Source organism: Salvia splendens, chromosome 10 (genome assembly GCF_004379255.2).
Source record: "Salvia splendens isolate huo1 chromosome 10, SspV2, whole genome shotgun sequence".
Lineage (NCBI taxonomy): Eukaryota > Viridiplantae > Streptophyta > Magnoliopsida > Lamiales > Lamiaceae > Salvia > Salvia splendens.
In genome coordinates this window covers 1,738,999-1,757,392 of record NC_056041.1, presented here as the reverse complement: position 1 = coordinate 1,757,392, position 18,394 = coordinate 1,738,999, and the positions used below count along the sequence as shown (strand labels likewise).

General features: G+C 37.3%; 2 protein-coding genes across 2 annotated transcripts; both read right to left on the bottom strand.

Moving 5' to 3' along the window:
• Window positions 1-766: 766 nt before the first annotated feature.
• On the bottom strand, window positions 767-3,618 carry LOC121750269 (Golgi SNAP receptor complex member 1-1-like). Its single transcript, XM_042144778.1, has 5 exons — window positions 3,313-3,618; window positions 2,694-2,924; window positions 2,100-2,267; window positions 1,216-1,329; window positions 767-1,098 (listed from the first exon to the last, which is right to left on the bottom strand). Exons 1-5 carry the CDS (start codon window positions 3,349-3,351, stop codon window positions 985-987), a joined length of 666 nt encoding a protein of 221 aa, XP_042000712.1. The 5' UTR covers window positions 3,352-3,618; the 3' UTR covers window positions 767-984.
• Window positions 3,619-4,336: 718 nt separating this feature from the next.
• LOC121751923 (CHD3-type chromatin-remodeling factor PICKLE-like) lies at window positions 4,337-17,492 on the bottom strand. The gene is made up of 31 exons (XM_042146745.1): window positions 17,353-17,492; window positions 17,084-17,238; window positions 15,589-15,729; window positions 15,317-15,471; window positions 14,867-15,028; window positions 13,856-14,097; window positions 13,674-13,769; window positions 13,422-13,561; window positions 13,123-13,335; window positions 12,936-13,043; window positions 12,728-12,778; window positions 12,523-12,622; window positions 11,753-11,895; window positions 11,578-11,675; window positions 11,310-11,448; window positions 11,061-11,230; window positions 10,332-10,398; window positions 10,118-10,240; window positions 8,932-9,041; window positions 8,765-8,846; window positions 8,160-8,351; window positions 7,468-7,618; window positions 7,289-7,391; window positions 7,088-7,162; window positions 6,686-6,747; window positions 6,506-6,582; window positions 6,063-6,193; window positions 5,327-5,783; window positions 5,057-5,183; window positions 4,896-4,969; window positions 4,337-4,809 (listed from the first exon to the last, which is right to left on the bottom strand). Exons 2-31 carry the CDS (start codon window positions 17,234-17,236, stop codon window positions 4,525-4,527), a joined length of 4,227 nt encoding a protein of 1,408 aa, XP_042002679.1. The 5' UTR covers window positions 17,237-17,238; window positions 17,353-17,492; the 3' UTR covers window positions 4,337-4,524.
• Between the last annotated feature and the right edge of the window lie 902 nt (window positions 17,493-18,394).

Below are 18,394 nucleotides of genomic sequence, written 5' to 3'. Positions count from 1 at the left end.
ATAGCGCCAAGCGGATCGCCCAACGCACCGCCTAGCGCCGCGAAACCGCCGAGCGCTCGGCGGTTTTTAATTCCGAAATCCGCTGGGCGGTTGCAATGGACCGCCTAGTGCCGGCGCTCGGCTAGGCGGTGCACTAGGCGCCATTGCGGATGGCCTAAAAGAGTACTCCCTTCGTCCGCGAATAGGAGTCTCATTTTTATCTGGCATGAATTTTAATAAATGTGAAGAAAATTGGTAGAAGTAAGTTAGTGGAATATAAGTGTCACTTATATATATTAGTTTTAAATGATATGTGAGTGGAATGTGAGGCCTCTTTATCATTTATGGTGATTATGAATCGGGACTCCTATTTACAGACGGACAAAAATGGAAAAACGAGATTCATATTGGCAGACGAGGGAGTACTACTTACTAGTATTAGTTAACAGTAGTAATTAAGGATTAATACTACATGTGACCAATTAATCAAATCGTTTCCAGCGTACGTTATTATCATTACTCACTAGTGTTAAACTAACAGATTATGAGTTTAATTATAGTTTTGTATCTTTTCCGACAGCAGCATAACCGATAAGAAACCGGCAACCGAGCAAGAACAAGACCAAAGGCCCAAAAATCGACGAGGCTCAGGAACTTAAAATCTCAAGCAAGATGTAAACCCAACCGCAATTCGAACAAAGCATTAATTAACAAGAACACAAGAACCGATCAGCACTAGCCTAGGCGTGCACACGGTTCAAAAGCTGCCGGTTTCGACATGAAATCATTGAACAGAGCAAATTTTCTTGAAGTGTATAATCTTTAGATGAACCAAGTTTTTAACAGGGTAACAAATATAATCAAGATGGGGACACCATTACAATTTCAATCTCACATGTGCGTGACCAAACAATAGATCCAGAGCATGCCAAGAAGATATGTACACACAATATTCTCAGCTCCAGATCAACCCAAAACCGCTCCAAGTCGATGCAAAACTCCCACTTACTTTGTCCACCAGTAAATTAAAATTAAAAACGTGCACACAGATGCAACTAGGGAGAGTATGATGGTGTCCATGGACTTTTTCTTCTTAATTGATGAGAGAATGTTATTCACCTGCACAATATCAAGAAAGCTTGGTCTTTTATTTTATGTCCAGCATATCGGATTTTTATCATTTCAAGGGTGCAGTGTGATTTTTGCTGGATAGGCACATTTAGTTGTTTTACTTACCGTTGGAAGACGGCTTCCCACATTACTAAGCTTCGAATTAATGCCCCCAAATGTGGAGCGCTGGAAGACTAGGGACTTCAATGTTTCTTGAGCTTGAGATATCACAGAGTCCACCTACAGGAAAACGAAGAGTTAACTCAGAGAAAAAACAAATACAGATCCATATAGGAAACAAAATCAGTTAAACCGTGAGCCAATTTTGTCTCCATGGACACCAGTCCACACTCCACACACACTTCTTGAATATGATAAGGCCATTCATTATCAGCACAAATAATCACATTTATCATATTGTAACCTACACATTCAGAATTTGGATTATGAACATCTTTTACATGATTTGGCATATTATTATGATAGTATCTTAATTGGAATCAGAATAATTCAATTTGAGAATTATATGCACCCAGTTTCCATTCAGCCAACTTATCCAGTTATTAAGACTCATGCTAACCAAGATAAGCTCGCTATTAGGTGACCCGGACAAAATATGTTATTCCCAGCCATGGTAATATTGTAAATCAAGGGAGGCATTTGTATGATATTCACATCGTCAGATAATGCTGTCACTTTATCAGTACCTTCAGAGTTCTTCATTAGCAAGCAATCATGCCTGTCTAATACTATGTTTTATTCTTTGGTGTAAACTGGACCTCCACAATTTACCCCTACGATATGCCTAGCAACATAGCATGAGTAATTTTTAAGGTTTATATCTTGCCGGCAAACATGTAGTGTCCCACAAAGCAAACCCAGTAGCTTTTTCAGATGCAACAGAGAAAATTCTATTTCCATTATCTTCATGTTCTTTTGATGGCAGCTCATGACTCATGAGGCCAACATCATTTCACCTATAACACTACATAGACAAGGCTACCCATTACCTGGCTGGAATTTCTATGGAGAGAAGCACGTTCCTTGAGATGAGCTTGATCATAAGAACCACCACCTTCTTCGAGGTCTAATCTTGAACGGTCAAACTCCCTAAAATCCTCAAGCAGTGATGCATGCTCTTTTTTAGCTCTATGACTGGAATGAAGTCGCTTGAACTCCTATGGAACCAACATAGAATAAGACAGGAACTTTAAGCAACATAGAATTCTAAATCAGCCATATGAAAGAAAGGAACTTTAAGCAACATAGAATTCTAAATCAGCCATATGAAAGATGAAGAAGCTAAAAAACACAAGACAATACCGAATAAGAATCATGAACATACAAACTTCAAATAAACAGCTCAGAAATGCCAAGATCAAAGAATTATACAGGTGAGGTTTTAGGTTTACACTTTACAGCATTATCCACACCGTCTTATGTCACTACTTCTACAAGATTATTATGCAAAAAATCTTCATCTGGAACATAGCATAGAAATTCAGACTGAGAGCTTAGCTCCAGAGGGCAACCTCACAATTCAAAGCCAAGCCATACACACAGAACGCATTCCTAAACAGTGAGATGACAAGACAATTGCAAACCTGAGTAAGATCCTGAAGGATTTCCTGATGTCGTATCAATGTATGAGAAAAGATCTCTGATCCACCAGATGAAACCCACGCTTGCATTTGGACATTAACTTGCTGAAGCTGTTTCAGGAGATGATCGATTCCAGACTCCAAATCATTATCGTTACATGATTCAACTTTTGTTGAGACTAACTTGCGATACAAGTGCATCTGTTCATCCAGCTGAGTTTCAAGTTTCCTCGCCTGTTTAGACGCAAGCACAGGACAGAAACAACCATATATCAAACAAAGTGAAATCGATGATGCAGCTAAATAGTATATGAAGAATTAGATCCAGAATCGAATCGCACAAAATGATAATAATATTCACAATGCAGCGGAGGAGTCATCACAATTGATAAGAGTGAGCAAAGCGGCAGTCGTTAAAGATGATATCCGCATAACAAATGGTGATCTAATCGTAATTGAATTGTATTTGCAGACTAGGCTATGTAGGAACCACCAGTCCACCACTAAACATCACAAATCTGATCATGCCGATTGTATCTAGATTCTAGTGGATTTTGGAGCGCGAGTAAATGAAATTCCGACGAAGGAGGAGAAAATAGTCAAAAAGAATCGAGACAGATACCTGTTTGCGCAAGGAGTCCCAAGAGGCGGGAGGATCCATTCTCAGTCAAAATTCAGATGTGATTAATTGAATTGCAGGAGGGGAATTGAAGTGGAGAAAGGTCAAAATTCAGAAGAAGAAGAAGAGAATTGGAGGTTTGGGAAGAGGAGAAACGTGAAGAAGAAGAGAATTGGAGGTTTGGGAAGAGGAGAAACGTGAAAATGAAGGAAATGGGTGTTTGTTTGAGCGTGAGCGAATTGTGAACCACTACCGCTGCTACGGCCACCACTCTACGCCGGTTGGCCCCTCTCCCTCTCGCATCTTGAACTCTAATTCAACCCTTTTTATTCTTTTATTTTCTTTGCAATTTACATTTGCCTCGATCAGTAAAAATATTAAAAATTAATTTTTTGCAGTGTTATTTAGTAGAGTAGGGAGTATATTAAATAAAAATAAAAAGTGATGTTAAATAGTTGTATAATTTAACTATGAATAATTATTCAAAAAAATACTTTTATCGTCTCAATTTTAGTGAAAAATACAGTATGAAGAAATGTTGAGATTGAAATGTAATTGAATATGAATTTCATGTATTATTTTTATAATAAAATATAAGTATAATGAATTAATAGAATATACGACCAACTTATTAAATATGGTAGATGATATAAACGACATGTACCGATACAATGGAGGAAGTAGCTAATATCTTGAGAATATCTGAGATTGCGATATAATTGGTCCAAAATTACCCAAAATATGAGACCAATGAATTTGGTTAAATTGATCCAAAACTCTCCAATATTTACTTTTTTTATTAATTTGATTGACTAGACCAATTAATTTGATTGGATTGGCACAGGATTATCTAAGATTGATTTTGTGATAAAAGAAGAGCAAAAAACTCATAAATCTCAACTTCGTTTAATTCATCAAACCAATTTATTACTACACCAACCAATTAAAACACAATTTTTGCAACATTCATCTTCCCAATCGCAGCAAATTCCATTGCCAAAAAAAGCAGCCTTGATCATATCAGCTCTTGTACATAAAGAAAAACATCAAATTAACACCAAATTAAAAAAATGTGGCCTCTACTACACCGTCGAAATTATATAGACGAAATTTGAGAATTGTAGTCTTTACCACCTAAACTGTAGTCAAATATTACAGACAAACAGACAGACAAAAATGTATTTTAGTTGTACATACAAAATCCTAAATAGTCAGTCAGTGAGTAGCCTGAGGGTTCGATTTCTCCTCCGTTTCTACATGGTCAGATCCATTACCAATTGATTCTACTGCTTCGGCATCAGCACCAGCATTTCCATTACCAATTGATTCTACTGCTTCGGCATCAGCACCAGCATTACTTTGATCGACGTCCATCGCCTGGCTACCATCTACTACTCTCAGTATTTGGGTTATTTCTTCGCTCATTTCTTTGAGCTTTTTCCTCGACTCAGAACTTGCTTCACCCGAATCGAGCACGTTATCTTTCAATATCATGGTCATCTGCAATTAAACAAAACGTGCATACCAGGTTATATACGTCTTGCTCACTGTTTATTCAGAAACTTCCTTCTTTACTGTTGGTTTACCTCATTGAAGAGCCTAGCCATGGCCAAGCGCTCCTGTGTAGTGTCACAAGCACATTCCGAGATTTCTGTAGAAGCTGCATTCACCCGAAATTAAGAATGACTGGAACTCGAAAATTTTTGTATTAATTAGTATTCTTGTGGATGGGATTTAAATCACTTACATATTATTTCAACTTCTGGCAATGGATCAATCATTTTGGTATCAAATGCCTCGGAACAAGGAGTTTCTGTTTCTTTGACCTTGCGTGGTGTCTCTTCGTTTGGAACTCCGTTTGGTTTCTCATCAGCCTGCGAGAAATCATCCTTAATTTAGAGAATATTATAATGTCAGGTCTAACAACAACCAAACCAGAATCGGATGATTTTTCAGAACCAGAGCATTTTCCACTCCTTACAGCTACCAAATTAGAGGAACATTAAAAAGGACTTACATAATAAGCTCTCTGCAGCTCTGCGTTGAGACCTTTTTCTAGAAGCAGAACCCTTTTCTTGATAAATTCAACTTGTCTTCTCTGCATCTCCCGGAAATGGTACAGCATGGACTGGTCTTGGAAAAGTTGTGACCGGGATGTAGTATCAGTAGCTCCATGCGCAATATCAGGAGTAGCTTCGCTCCCAGCAGTAGTCCCTTTTGCCTCATTTCCAGGTGCTTCAGCATGTTCTGAGTTCACACCATTTGTTGACTGAGAAATTCCCGGGTTGGAAACTTGAAGCGGGGGAACTCCAGAGGCAGAGGCCTGGGCCTGAGAAGTCCCCATAGCATTCTGCACTTGAGTAGCTCCTGGGGCAGGTGTATTTATAAATGGAAGGTTCAACTCCTGACAAATCACTTCTTGTATTCTCAAGTCCTTGTCATCAACAATTGCTTGCCATCTTCCATAACCATGCCTGATATTGGATGATAAAATTATATCGAATCAGGGTTACTTAATCAAGTACAATACACAGAATCAGCAGTGCCTAAACTGCATCACATATCCAATCACATATCCTCTCATCCCAGTCTGCTTTGGGTTCTCATGCAAGCTTGTGTGAGTTGGATTTTTGTTTTATTGATTATGTTAATTTCATTTGGACGATTTATTCTTTTGGTTAAACATTCCTGAAAATTGCCTCATGGGCTATATTTTCATATAAATCTCAAGGAAGGGTAAACAGATACTATACTTCATTACTGCTCGCAAAAGCAACTTATCATGGTGATCCTTCCAAACTCTCCCTCCTTTCAATCCTGGATAGCGGGATATGATATCATCCTTGAAAACACTAGAGCCTGAGCCATCTGATAACACCTTTAACTGTAAACCAAAATATATATATTAAAACAAAGATCAAACAAGTTCCAGCACATTTAACATGCACCTGCAGTTTCCATCGGGAAAATTAAGGAGAGAGAAAAAACAATAACTTTATCAGATCACATAAGGCAGGCTAAAGGTTATCCACCTAATTGTTTCTAAGTAAAGAATAAACTAGATAAGACATGCAGTAGACAGAAGCATTCTTTCCCTCCATATCCAATAAAACAAGATAGACCAAGGGTATGTTTTACTGAATACTGGAACTTAAAACAAGTCATTAATATTACTTATCCAAGATACAGAACTTACTTTGTCCCTGATGAGAGATAGTGTTCCTATTCTCACGAGTACATCCTCTATTCTTAGTCCCTCTTTTGGTACATTGTCTGCAGCCAACAGATAGTGTGTGTATTAGTTGATCTCGTTTGGACCTACAAACTTTTACACAGGCAGATATAAGCTGAAAAGACTTATAAAGTAATCAATTGCCTGAAAATGTAGGGGAGTCGTTTATATCTTCGCATATGTGATGCAAGAAAAGTCTCCCGTAACTGCATAACAGAAAATACAAAATATAAGCCCATGTATAACTCAGAATTATGTTTAGCCACAAAGATTGATAAGCATTTCGGTTAAGTAATTTAACATTTTTTGGTTCTGGAAAAGAAATAATGAGTTCTAGGGGGGGCATGCACGTCAAATTTTAAGGAGAAGTTTAAGCAGGAAATGCTCAACAATCAGTGTGGCAAATTTATATGGATGGGTTTGCACCCAACAACTAGTATGGTCACTAAACACATTTTTTCTTCATATTATGCTAATTATATACATACTGATTCAACCAAAAATTTAAATGCATAGAAGAATAAATCTGCGTAACCAATAGCATACTCGCTAATTTCATCATAAGACTTCTGCTTTAGACGTGCGGCAAACTCTGTCCAATCATATTCTCCAACACCAAACCTGAAGAAAAGATTTTAAATAGCTTGTTTATTCTTCACCATAATTAACTAGAGAGATAGATGAGTTACGGAATGGAAGCAAGAGAAGGACTAAAATAAATATAAGGATATACTTGACAAATAATACCTCATCAAAATTTGGACAAACACAGCCCTCTGACTCTGGTTAAACCCAAGTACTCGAAGGTATCTTCCTTCGCCCTCCATGAGAGGAAGCTTTTCTGAAGTGTCTACAAGTACAAAATGAAGAAAAGCAATTAATGACATCTTTATGCAATTGTATAGTCAATTGATATTAGAAAATACCACGTGATCTTTTTCTGTAGGATTTCTTTACAGCAGCAGCTCCAACTGTAGCTGTCTCATTATCTGTTAACTCAGCCTCATAATTATCATCTTCCCCGTCAGAACTTACATCTTCTAAACCAGCAAGGTCATCTTCTTCAACAGATACCATCTGCATATGCGGAACCCCTGAGACCACTTCCAACTGGTGCCAAAACTATATATGTATCTAATATGTGCGTGTGTATCTATAGTCCAATGAAACTTAATTGTGTATCAATCAACTACCATGCTTGTCCGGCATATTGGTGAAATTAGGAATGGCATCACATATATAAGAACTCCCGACTCAGAACACAAATGATGTGATATGAATATTCATATAAATGGCAGAGCCAGGAATGTGCATAAAGGGGGTGCAAATTTACCTATGGAGGAAATTTAAGAATTTGAGGAGGGGAATTTAGTGAGAAATTAAAATAATAAATTTTACAATAGGTAATATATATATGGAGTAGAAAATATGAGGTGGGGCAAATTGTCCTATGCCTTCACTAGATCCCCCCATATTATAAAATATGTGCAAATTAATTGTTTTCATTGGCCGACACGTGCTTTATTTAGTCTAATGAAACTTAATTATGCATCAATCAACTATCATCATAACTCTTGAATTACAAGACATGTTCATTCCCATAAGCAACAAAGAGTACCTGCTTGCGGCTCCTCTTTCCCTTGCCCATAGCATTAAATTCTTCTACTTTCTGCACTTCGTATTTATCTCGCAACAGATCTTCCCAGAAGCTTGCACGTTCAGGATTTACAGAGGCTTTACTTTCAGATGGTGGATCAGGTACCTCCTCTTCTGCCATTTCCGCTTCATCAACATACTCGAAGTTGGCTACCTGAGATTGGTTTCAAGTTAACTTCATCTAGAATAGAGGTTCAAATGCAAAACAAATAGACAAATGATATCTCTTATCCCAAAATACCTCGTAACAATATTTCTCCAAAGGTACATGTGAAGCACAATCAATACCAGATAGAATTATTATCATACGAGACCGAATTGAAAACATACAAAACATGACCAAACAGCTCAGACCAATATGAGTTACATGTGAAGCACAACCAATACCAGACAGGTTAATTTTTATATAAAAAAATATTTGTAGAGGCAAAAAACTTCACATATAACTAATAGCAAAATACATACAGGAGGACCAAAAGAACCAATAACACAGAATTATGGTAGCCAATGCTATGATTGTTAAGGAAACACTACAAAAAAATATTAGAGATACGGTTAATAATGAACCTTAAAAGCTTTTAGAAATCCATCCTCCTCTTCATCGTCTAACAATGCCTCTTCCTCTTCAATTTGATCCCGGTTAAGTAATCTAGATTGCATAGCATTTAAAGTTCAGAGTGATGACAGAAAGTGAATCATAACATCCAATGGAAATTTTGAGAGAACTAATTTACCGATCAATTGCAGTATCGTCGTAATGAATTTGACGAGATTTTACTGATTCATCGTTATCATCAGCAAATAACTCCATTGAGCCATACCTGATAATGTCATCTAATTCTTCCTGCATTCAAATATAAGTATATTAGGGAAAGAAACCTCTGAAAAGTACAAAGAGCAGAAATTCACTTAATTAGCAGTCAGATAATGTGGAAGTAGAAATCGGGAGTAATTTATTAGTATTTATTATGTGTATAACACAAAACTATTGGTGCACAAGTTTAGAAAATTAGCTATGGAGGATCACCATTCCAGCCATATGTTGGTCATCGTGGTTAGAAAGGAATACGAGAATCTTCTAGGATAACAAATAACCTTTTGAGGAGGTATGGGGTAGAGAAAAGATCAAATCACTGAGGACTTAAGGCCTTTTGTGGTAGATATTACTAATTAGTAGAGATTGGAGTTAAATTTGTAGTTGGTATGCATTCACATTTCAGAAACTTCTCACTTTTCAAGTTTTCATCCCTTTATAATACATACTTACTGATGATTAGTTGATTACCAAATAAATATTTTATCTTTTTAAAAAAGAAAAATGAAGTATACGTATTATGGCACCAAATTGACAAATCAAGCTAAAAGCAACATAGGTAATTAAGCAAAGAATAAATATCATATCATAAATGCCAAAAATGCTTTACGAATAAACAACTTCTTCAAAGCATCAGTTGAAGTGCAAAAATATAGGAGATCAATGCCTCCATTAATAAGAAGTGAAATATATATTTGTGTCTTGTTTATATGCATGCAAATTAAATTGACCAATCAATCTAACAACAAGATAGGTAATTAAGCAAAGAATAGACATCACATCATAAATGTGTTACAAATAAACAGCTTCTTCAAAGTATCATTGAAGTGCAAAAATATAGGTGATCAATGCCTCAAATAAATAAGCAGTGAAAGATATATTTGTGTGTGTTTATATGTATGCAATTGTATGTATAGAACATCAGAATAAAAAAAGATAGGTTCACATTTGAGCTGATTTTGCAAATAGAGGGCATTCTGTGAAATTGACATAACTCAATGGAAATAGATTCTTCCGATCCTGTAAACTATCCACTTAAATTATCCAGTACCTTAATATGTGATAGTTGAACTACACATACTAGTATTAAGCCAAGGTAATTTTACCTGGTTAATGTTTTGAGCTTTAAGCCTTCCAACAACTAGATGCTCCAAAACCATTTTCTTTTTGGTCAATTGCATCATCCTTTCTTCAATGGTTCCTCGTGTTATTAGCCTGTAAATCATAACCTGCATGACCAAAAGAGTTCAAACTCACTGAACAAGAAAATAGGCTAAATATCTAAGTGAAGCCAAGAGATGATCTAAAATGAGCATTAACCTTGTTGGTTTGGCCAAGACGGTGAGCTCTTGCCATCGCCTGCAGATCTGCATGAGGATTCCAGTCGCTGAACATTTTCGATGATTAATTACAAGACAAATACAGATTATCAAAATGTGAAAGTGAAACAGTCATGATGAACAGAAAAGTATATACAAAGATGCACCTGAGTAATAAAAACTTGCCAAGCCATGGCTATTGAAAGCACAAAAACTACACTATGCAACTATAGAACATACAGAATATATTTAAAGAGATTTTCCTCAAATATACATAAATATGCCTATACTTATAAAGATATACATTCAGGACCATGAAGGAACTATCTCATGCCACAGAACCATGAAGGACCATTGTGTCAAGTGTCACTTGTTTGTGGGAGTTGACATGAAACGGTGCAAATAAGAAATTAGGCCTCCTCCAGACTATTTGTTGGAAGAAAAAAAAAGATAAGATTGTGATTTGTATTAAGCATGAAATTATGGAATGAAAATCTTGAGAGAAAATTACTGCATGCACATAGCCAGAAAAGAGAAACTAAAACTTAAAATAAGGAATCCAGTATTGTGCAAAGCTTGATTGAGGACATCAAGGTTCAAGTATATCCCCAGCACATAGCTATCCACCAGCAAACTTGCAATATAAGTCATGCCATAATATGCAGACATATAAATAGAAAGCTAAGCCATAATATGCAACAAAATGTCTTTGAACTCCAAACAGCATTACCTGTCATATATAATGACTGTGTCAGCAGTAGCAAGGTTAATCCCTAGACCCCCAGCTCTAGTTGATAACAGAAAACAAAATCTTGATGAATTCTTTGCATTGAACCTATCTATGCGAATTTGTCTTTCGGCTCCACCAACTTTTCCATCAATCCTCTCATAAGTCCATTTCTGAAAAATATGAACAATAAATAAAAAAAGTTTCCAATACATTTGAAGGTATTGAGCTTATTGAGTTGCTTCCACATACCCGATAGTTACAGTAATCTTCTAGCAAGTCCAACATATGCTGGAATTGAGAATATATCAGAACTCTGTGGCCCTCCTCTTTAAGTTTTAACATCATCTTGTCCAATAGTTGCAATTTCCCAGAGGATTCCAACAACTGCCTGGGATATTAATGTGAGACGAACAAAATTTAAGAGATATACACTGAAAAAGAACATAATATCCAGGCACTAACTCCTTCTGCCATTCATCCAATAAAACACAAGACAAAACGAGGGTCAGACATTTACTTGTTAAACTCATTATTATCTTCTGGTTCAACGCCCTCCAACATAAAGGGATGACAGCAAAGCTTGCGCAGTTCCATGACCACATTTATAAGGGAAATCTAGCAAACAAAAATGTTAACAAGGTTAAGTTATCTGTTACATTAAGAAGTACTAATGTGTGTGTGCTTTGTCTTACCTGGGCACCTCCTTTGCGAGTAAGTATCTGATAATTACGAGTCAAGATTGCTTTGTAGTACTCCTTCTGCATGCTACTCAACTCAACACGAAGTATTAGCTCCTTTTTAGGGGGCAGCTCCTTCATGACATCCTTCTTCACTCCTGCAAGTCGAAGGAAAATGTTATCCACAGCCACATGATAATGGGTAAGGGTATGATGTACAGTAACCAAATACAAAAAAAAAAATTAAAAGTTGGTTATGTTGTAGACTCGTATAAACCTTAAGGAAAAATAAAAAAAGGAGAATAATAAACCTAGCGACATCTCATAATGAAAGCTAATAAAGTCAAAATAGAGGTAGACCAATGGCAACATAGTTCATTACACAATGCACGAGAGTTTATTTATGCAATCTAAGATATAACTATAGACAAGCAAAGTGTAGCTGATGTGTAGAAATTTGGTTCAAACTTCAAAGTAGAATGTGAAAAATGCCCATATATATTGGTTTATGACTTTATGCAGGTATAATTCTTTTTATTTAACTTTTCCCAGATTTTAATAGGTTCATCAAATGTCTCTCACGCTTCTGGCATGGGAAGTCATCCAGATTTTAATTTATGCTGCAGTATCACCCAGTCAAGGGAAGTCATCCACAGCCATAGTCAGAGAATAGTATAGCTATGGGAAATTGACAACATCATACATGATCATAAGTCTCAAGTGTGTTATACGAAATCCAAAAGTCAGAGCTATAAATTGAAAAGGCATAAAGTCTGAGTTCATACTTCTGAGGAGATGTGGAGCTAACATCTTATGAAGCCTAGATATTTGTTCCTCCTGATTAATATCCTTGAACTCCTCCTGGAAATCCTCTAAGCTTGCAAACTAAAAAGGATTTTATATCAAATCAGAAACTTAGGTCTGTAACATGTCTTGATTGAAAACAATATAACATTAATACATTATTAAACTTATGGTTCGAGCACTAACCTTCCCAGCATCAAGGAAATGCATGAGCATGAAAAGCTCATCTAAGTTGTTCTGCAATGCATGAGTCCAACAATTATAAGATGGTATAGAAAAATTAAATTGCTTAAACTAGACAACTAGTTTAATACATACACCATGCAATGTTATTTAGAATTTCTGTTAGACTTCAGGCAATATTCAATACATGACATTGGATGAATTAGCCTACCTGAAGAGGTGTGCCAGTGAGCAGGACACGATGTCTGGTGGAGTATTGTTTCAATGAAGAAAACAATTTAGAGTCCTTGTTTTTAAGCCTATGGCCTTCATCAACAATCTACAAAGAGGTAAATTTTCAGACAAAGTATGAGATCAGATCACAACCTATCAGCATTAATGGATATTGATCATCTCACCATGCATTCCCATTTAATAGGCTTCAAAGATGTTGAATCCATATTGATCATTTCATAGGATGTCAGAAGCACATCAAATTTTATTCGATCGTGTCTGCTTTCACTGACAGATTGACCACTTTTCTTTTTCTTGTTCTTCTTGTGATTTTTGGGATAGTAAAATTCATATTCCCTTATCACTGCACGTGCTTGAGAAGCGCCAACATACATCACCTGCAAAAGTTAACTTTTGATTAGTTACAACACAAACTAATCTGATGCAATCTGTTACTTGCCAACCAAAAATCACAAATACTTACAACATTCATGTGAGGAGCCCATGTGGCAAACTCACGTTCCCAATTCCTCAATGTTGAGAGAGGAGCAACCACAAGATGAGGAGAAGATATATTCTCCTCATAAAGAGATGCTAAGAAGGCAATACTCTGTATTGTTTTGCCTGCATTCATGAATAATTGTAAAGAATGATTAGTGATGAATTCTACTCCAAGAAGAAAGTAAGAGGGATAGCAAGCTGAATGAAATTCAAACAGCGAGTGAATTACGCATACCAAGTCCCATTTCATCAGCAAGTATCACATGGGTCTGTTTGGACCAAGCAAAACGTAAGAAATTAAGTCCTTCAAGCTGATATGGGTGCAAAGAACCTTGGTTTCAATCACAAAGTCAAAAGAAGGGTTAGTTAAGACAAAACGTTAACCAAATACCCAACTGGATGAAAAGCATCATGTACCTCCAGAGAGGAAATCAGGACTGCTCTCATACTGCTGAAAATCTTTCGGTCTATTTTTAATTTCCATGGCATCATGAAGGCTGCTCTTCTGTTTTCCTGCAGATACCTTTCGAGTCTGACGTTTTTCATAGTTCTCAATTTCACTATGGAAGGATGAAATATCAGATTCCAGTTCCCAAGAGCATTCATCATATGGAAGCTCCTTCCACTTCACAAGATATTCTTTCCCATGTTCTACTTCCCTGGCATTCAGAATATTCAGCAGCACATTGCATTATAAAAATGAAACAAATATAACTAAAACATGTTAGTAACAGAAGTTACATGAGCAACCAATTTATGGACAGAACATGTTACTCACCAGGAAAGTAAAAACATGATGATGCTCAAATTAATTTCATGAGATAGTGAAATTCTTCTTTTCAGAAAATATAAACATACGAATAACTGCCAGTCGTTGTCCATGCAGGTTCATTTCTACAAAAGAACTTTCAACTATCCAACAAAGGATTGTACCCGCTTAATGAGCAACTACTGGCTATGAGATATCCACATCTTGCCTCAAAGCATATACTACTACCTCGTCCATAAAAAGTAGACTAATTTTTATCATTTTAGGCCGTCCACCAAAATTAGATCGATTCTAAACATGGAAAGTTTTAAGGAGTACATTTAAACCTTACACATCATTCTAAATGTGGACGCCACAATCCACTAGCACTACTTTCACCATATTTTCCCTCTCTCTCTTACTTTACCAATTGCGCATTAAAACCCATGTCATTTACAATTTTGTCTATTTTTTTGTTGGAGGTAATAAAATATTTACACAAAACTCAAGGATCCACTAAAAATCAACTTTTTAAAGTTTGAGTTGGAGACAACAGTTCACACTTAATTTTCTAAAGTTAGAATAGTAGGCTTGTCAAAATACAGTGCTAAACTGTCAAGATAAAGTTGACACAAAGTTTCAAGATTTAAACATTCAATGGATCCAAAATATTAATGCACCTGCAAGAAATAATCCGATCCACCGTTGTCCAGTCCGGCCTGATGGCAACACACTCATCATCAGCGTTATTAGATGAAGAAGCTTGTCTGTGGAAGTTGTTCACTTTAGTTCTTAATCGAGGATTAGACTTGTATGCCTTCACAAATTCCTTCTCAGGTACCCTGAAAACAGTACACATTGAGATTTTTAAAATGCGAAAATATAATTAGACTGCAATAATTGGCTACATGGCACATTCCTATGTGCCAGGCTTATCTTCTTTTGAAAAAAATTACGCAATAGTCATTTGACCAATAAGAAAGATAAAATGCTAAGAAAGAAACATTTGGCATCCTCCAAATAACTATCAGCTGGAAGCTGCCAATGGTGCAGCGATTGGGGAGAAGACATGGTGTAAAGCCTTGACTCGGAAAGGAATAAAGAACATGAGAGGTTAGACAAAAACCTACCATACGCAATGGAGGTAGGACCTTCCTTTCCATTTTACTAAATAATGTTTCATCATAACTTGATTAGATCCGAGCTCGGATGCATCACTGTCACTAACAGTGCTTGGGCGCATCTCACAGTCAAGTATCTTATCAAGTTCATTCAGATGGCCCACCTGTCAAAGCACAAGGCACCGTGATGAGACAGTTCAAACGCAAGCTTCTCGTATATGATCCTCACTAAGAGTACTTCTGAAACCCAAAAAGAGAAAAAAGAAAAACCAAAATCATACACATTCAGGACATTTCCAGCTGCTAGGAGGAGGACCTTCTCTTGAAACTGGAAGCAAGCATTTGGCATGATATGAATAGGTACATGTTTCACAGCTCCAAAGATCATCGTCTTTTCCACAACTTTGACATAAACCTTCTTTCTATAAAAAATTAAAAACATATAATCAAAGATATAATGAATGGATTGATGATAACATAAGCTTATATGGACCAAGCATTACTTTATAGTTATTCCACAAAGAAATGTGTACTTCAGCAACTAATCAATAAATTGATAATATATGAGATGCACTCTCCTTTACCCACATGGCTACTAAATCTTAAACCCATTGAAAGATTTTCTTAAATTTTGTCTTCAATTTGAAGACTAAGAGTTCGCAAAAAAAAATTTACCCAATCCTATGAAGCAACCTTCTTTTTATTCTATAATAACTCCTTTACGTTGTATGTATAATTGAGTTGTGTAATGTAAGTGTGTCAGCATGCCGCTGATTTAAATGGATTCATTCTATTCACCAATCTGTTCAATATAAAGTTAGGTTGTTGTGAAGGTTGTTTGCTAGGATCTAGTAACTTATATATGATAAAAGAAATATGTTACATCTTGATTTGTGCCATGTGTAATAACATGGCAATTGGCATGTTAGCGTTACTCCCACGTGGACAAGAGATAAAATAGTTTTGACTTCAGCATGTATTAATTAGTCATTATTAATAATCTCAGTGCAAAGATGTGTTTACCGTCCAACGAAAAACATGAAAAAAATAATTAATGCAAGATTAGAGAATACAACAAGGATATACGTGGAAAGCAGTCAAGCAGCCAAAAAAAACTAAAGAATATTTGAAGGGCCCATTGACAGGCGTCATACAAGCCTCGCACATTTTAACATAAAACCACTGAGTCTTCACAATTTTCCACATAGGACGGTCAACAGTCCTTTGTCTTACGAATCAGATTATGTTGCAAAGAATGTACATTCTTTTTATAAAATTACTATACTTTATGTGTCTTAGCTTATACCACTCCACAAAACAACCGATTTTGTCGGCAAAAAAACACCCAAATTTAAGCATAATAATTATTGGCATCCAAATTCCATTCTCACATGATCATGTTGCCTATTACTATGTACATGTTACTTTGCATAAACAAGACAATCCGCGGAAGTTAGTAACGGAATATCGAAAAATAGCCCCTCTTCCAATCTTCAGCAAATTTCACGCCACAAAATCAGAACAACAAAAAGGAAACACAAGTGCTTGTCAGCTGAGCAGCAAGCTCGTATACATATACAAGAAAAAGGAACTGAGATGCACCAATAGATACATACAAGCATGTACACATATACAAATAGGGAGAGAGTGCAGGAGTGATAAAAATAGAGCAACAAATAAATGCATATAAAGGGGGAAACGGCTAAAAGGAACGTATAATCGAGCATAAGTAACGTAAAAGGACATCAAATAATGGCGATGAGGTGGCAGCATTACCACATCGGGGCGTTGGAATCTCTCGAAATTATCTGACGAAGGACCGACCCCCGGTCTCTTCTTCACGAAATCACCCTCGTCGTCGGACTCGTCGAGGGTGTAAATGGGCCTCCGATCGGATCGAACCCGCAATCTCTCCACCAAGCTCGACATTTCTGCAACAAGAACATGCACACAAGCACAATTGGTTAAAAAAAGGGTTTCTGAGCTCAATTCGAATTGGGGGTGAAAAAAAGTTGGCTTAATTCTTGGTGCAATTGCGAGCTTACCTTCCAAAACCACTGTGAAGAAGGCAAGTGAGACAAATCAGAATGAGGGAAGACTGCTTGTTTTGGAAATTGAGAGCGGGTGCGAGAGAAAATGGAGGGATTTGATTATTGGGGGAGGGCACGCGCTGTGATTGAGACAGAGTGAGTAGAGTGTTACAGTATTCGACTCAATTTATATTGGCTGTTACCTTAAATTGCATTACGTTACCATCAGACCATCCACAACGGGACTCGCCGGCGTCTCGCGTCTCGTCTCAGCGAGACGAGACCCCGGCGAGACGCGTTGCAGCCTCCATCTCGTCCCGTCTCGTCGCGCGTCTCGTCGCGCGACTCGTCTCGCCGAGCCAGGAGACGAGCTGGCTCGCCACGCGCCTCGGCGACGTGGCGCAGCCCGGCGTCGTGCGTGACGCCCACTCGCCGGCCCGCGAGTGGGCGTCGTCACGTGCTGACGCAATAAATATTTTTTTTTTAAAAAAAATCGAATTTAAATAAAAAAAAAAAATTGTAACGGTATTATTACCGTTTTTTTTTTTTTTATATTTTTTTTGTTTTTTATTAAATTTTTTACTCTATAAATACTCCTAAACCCATCCTCATTTACACACAACTACACATCTATTCTTCATATCATCTAAATTTTCTCTCAAATTTTCGCTGAAATTTTCATAACCCAACTCAAGATGTCCGGCGACGGCGAGGGCAACTATGGCGGCTCCGGCTCCGGCGGGGTGGGATCTCAACTCATTCGGCGATTGGGAGAACATGATCAACACATTGGGCGGTGGAGGTTCGTCAACGCCGGGGACCCAGGGTTCGGCGACGCCGGGGGGGTACCAACCACCCAATTTTGACCTTGATGCATATGTTCGTCCCAACGTCCCGCGGTTTTCGCAGGGATTATCCCAGATCCGGGAGGGATTTTCCAGTTGATCCCACGCCGGGAGTAGGCCGAGGCGGTGGAGGTGGCCGAGGCGGTGGAGGTGGCCGAGGCAGTGTACAACCCCAGACGGGCGAGGACGAGGAGGAAGAAGAGGAAGAGGAT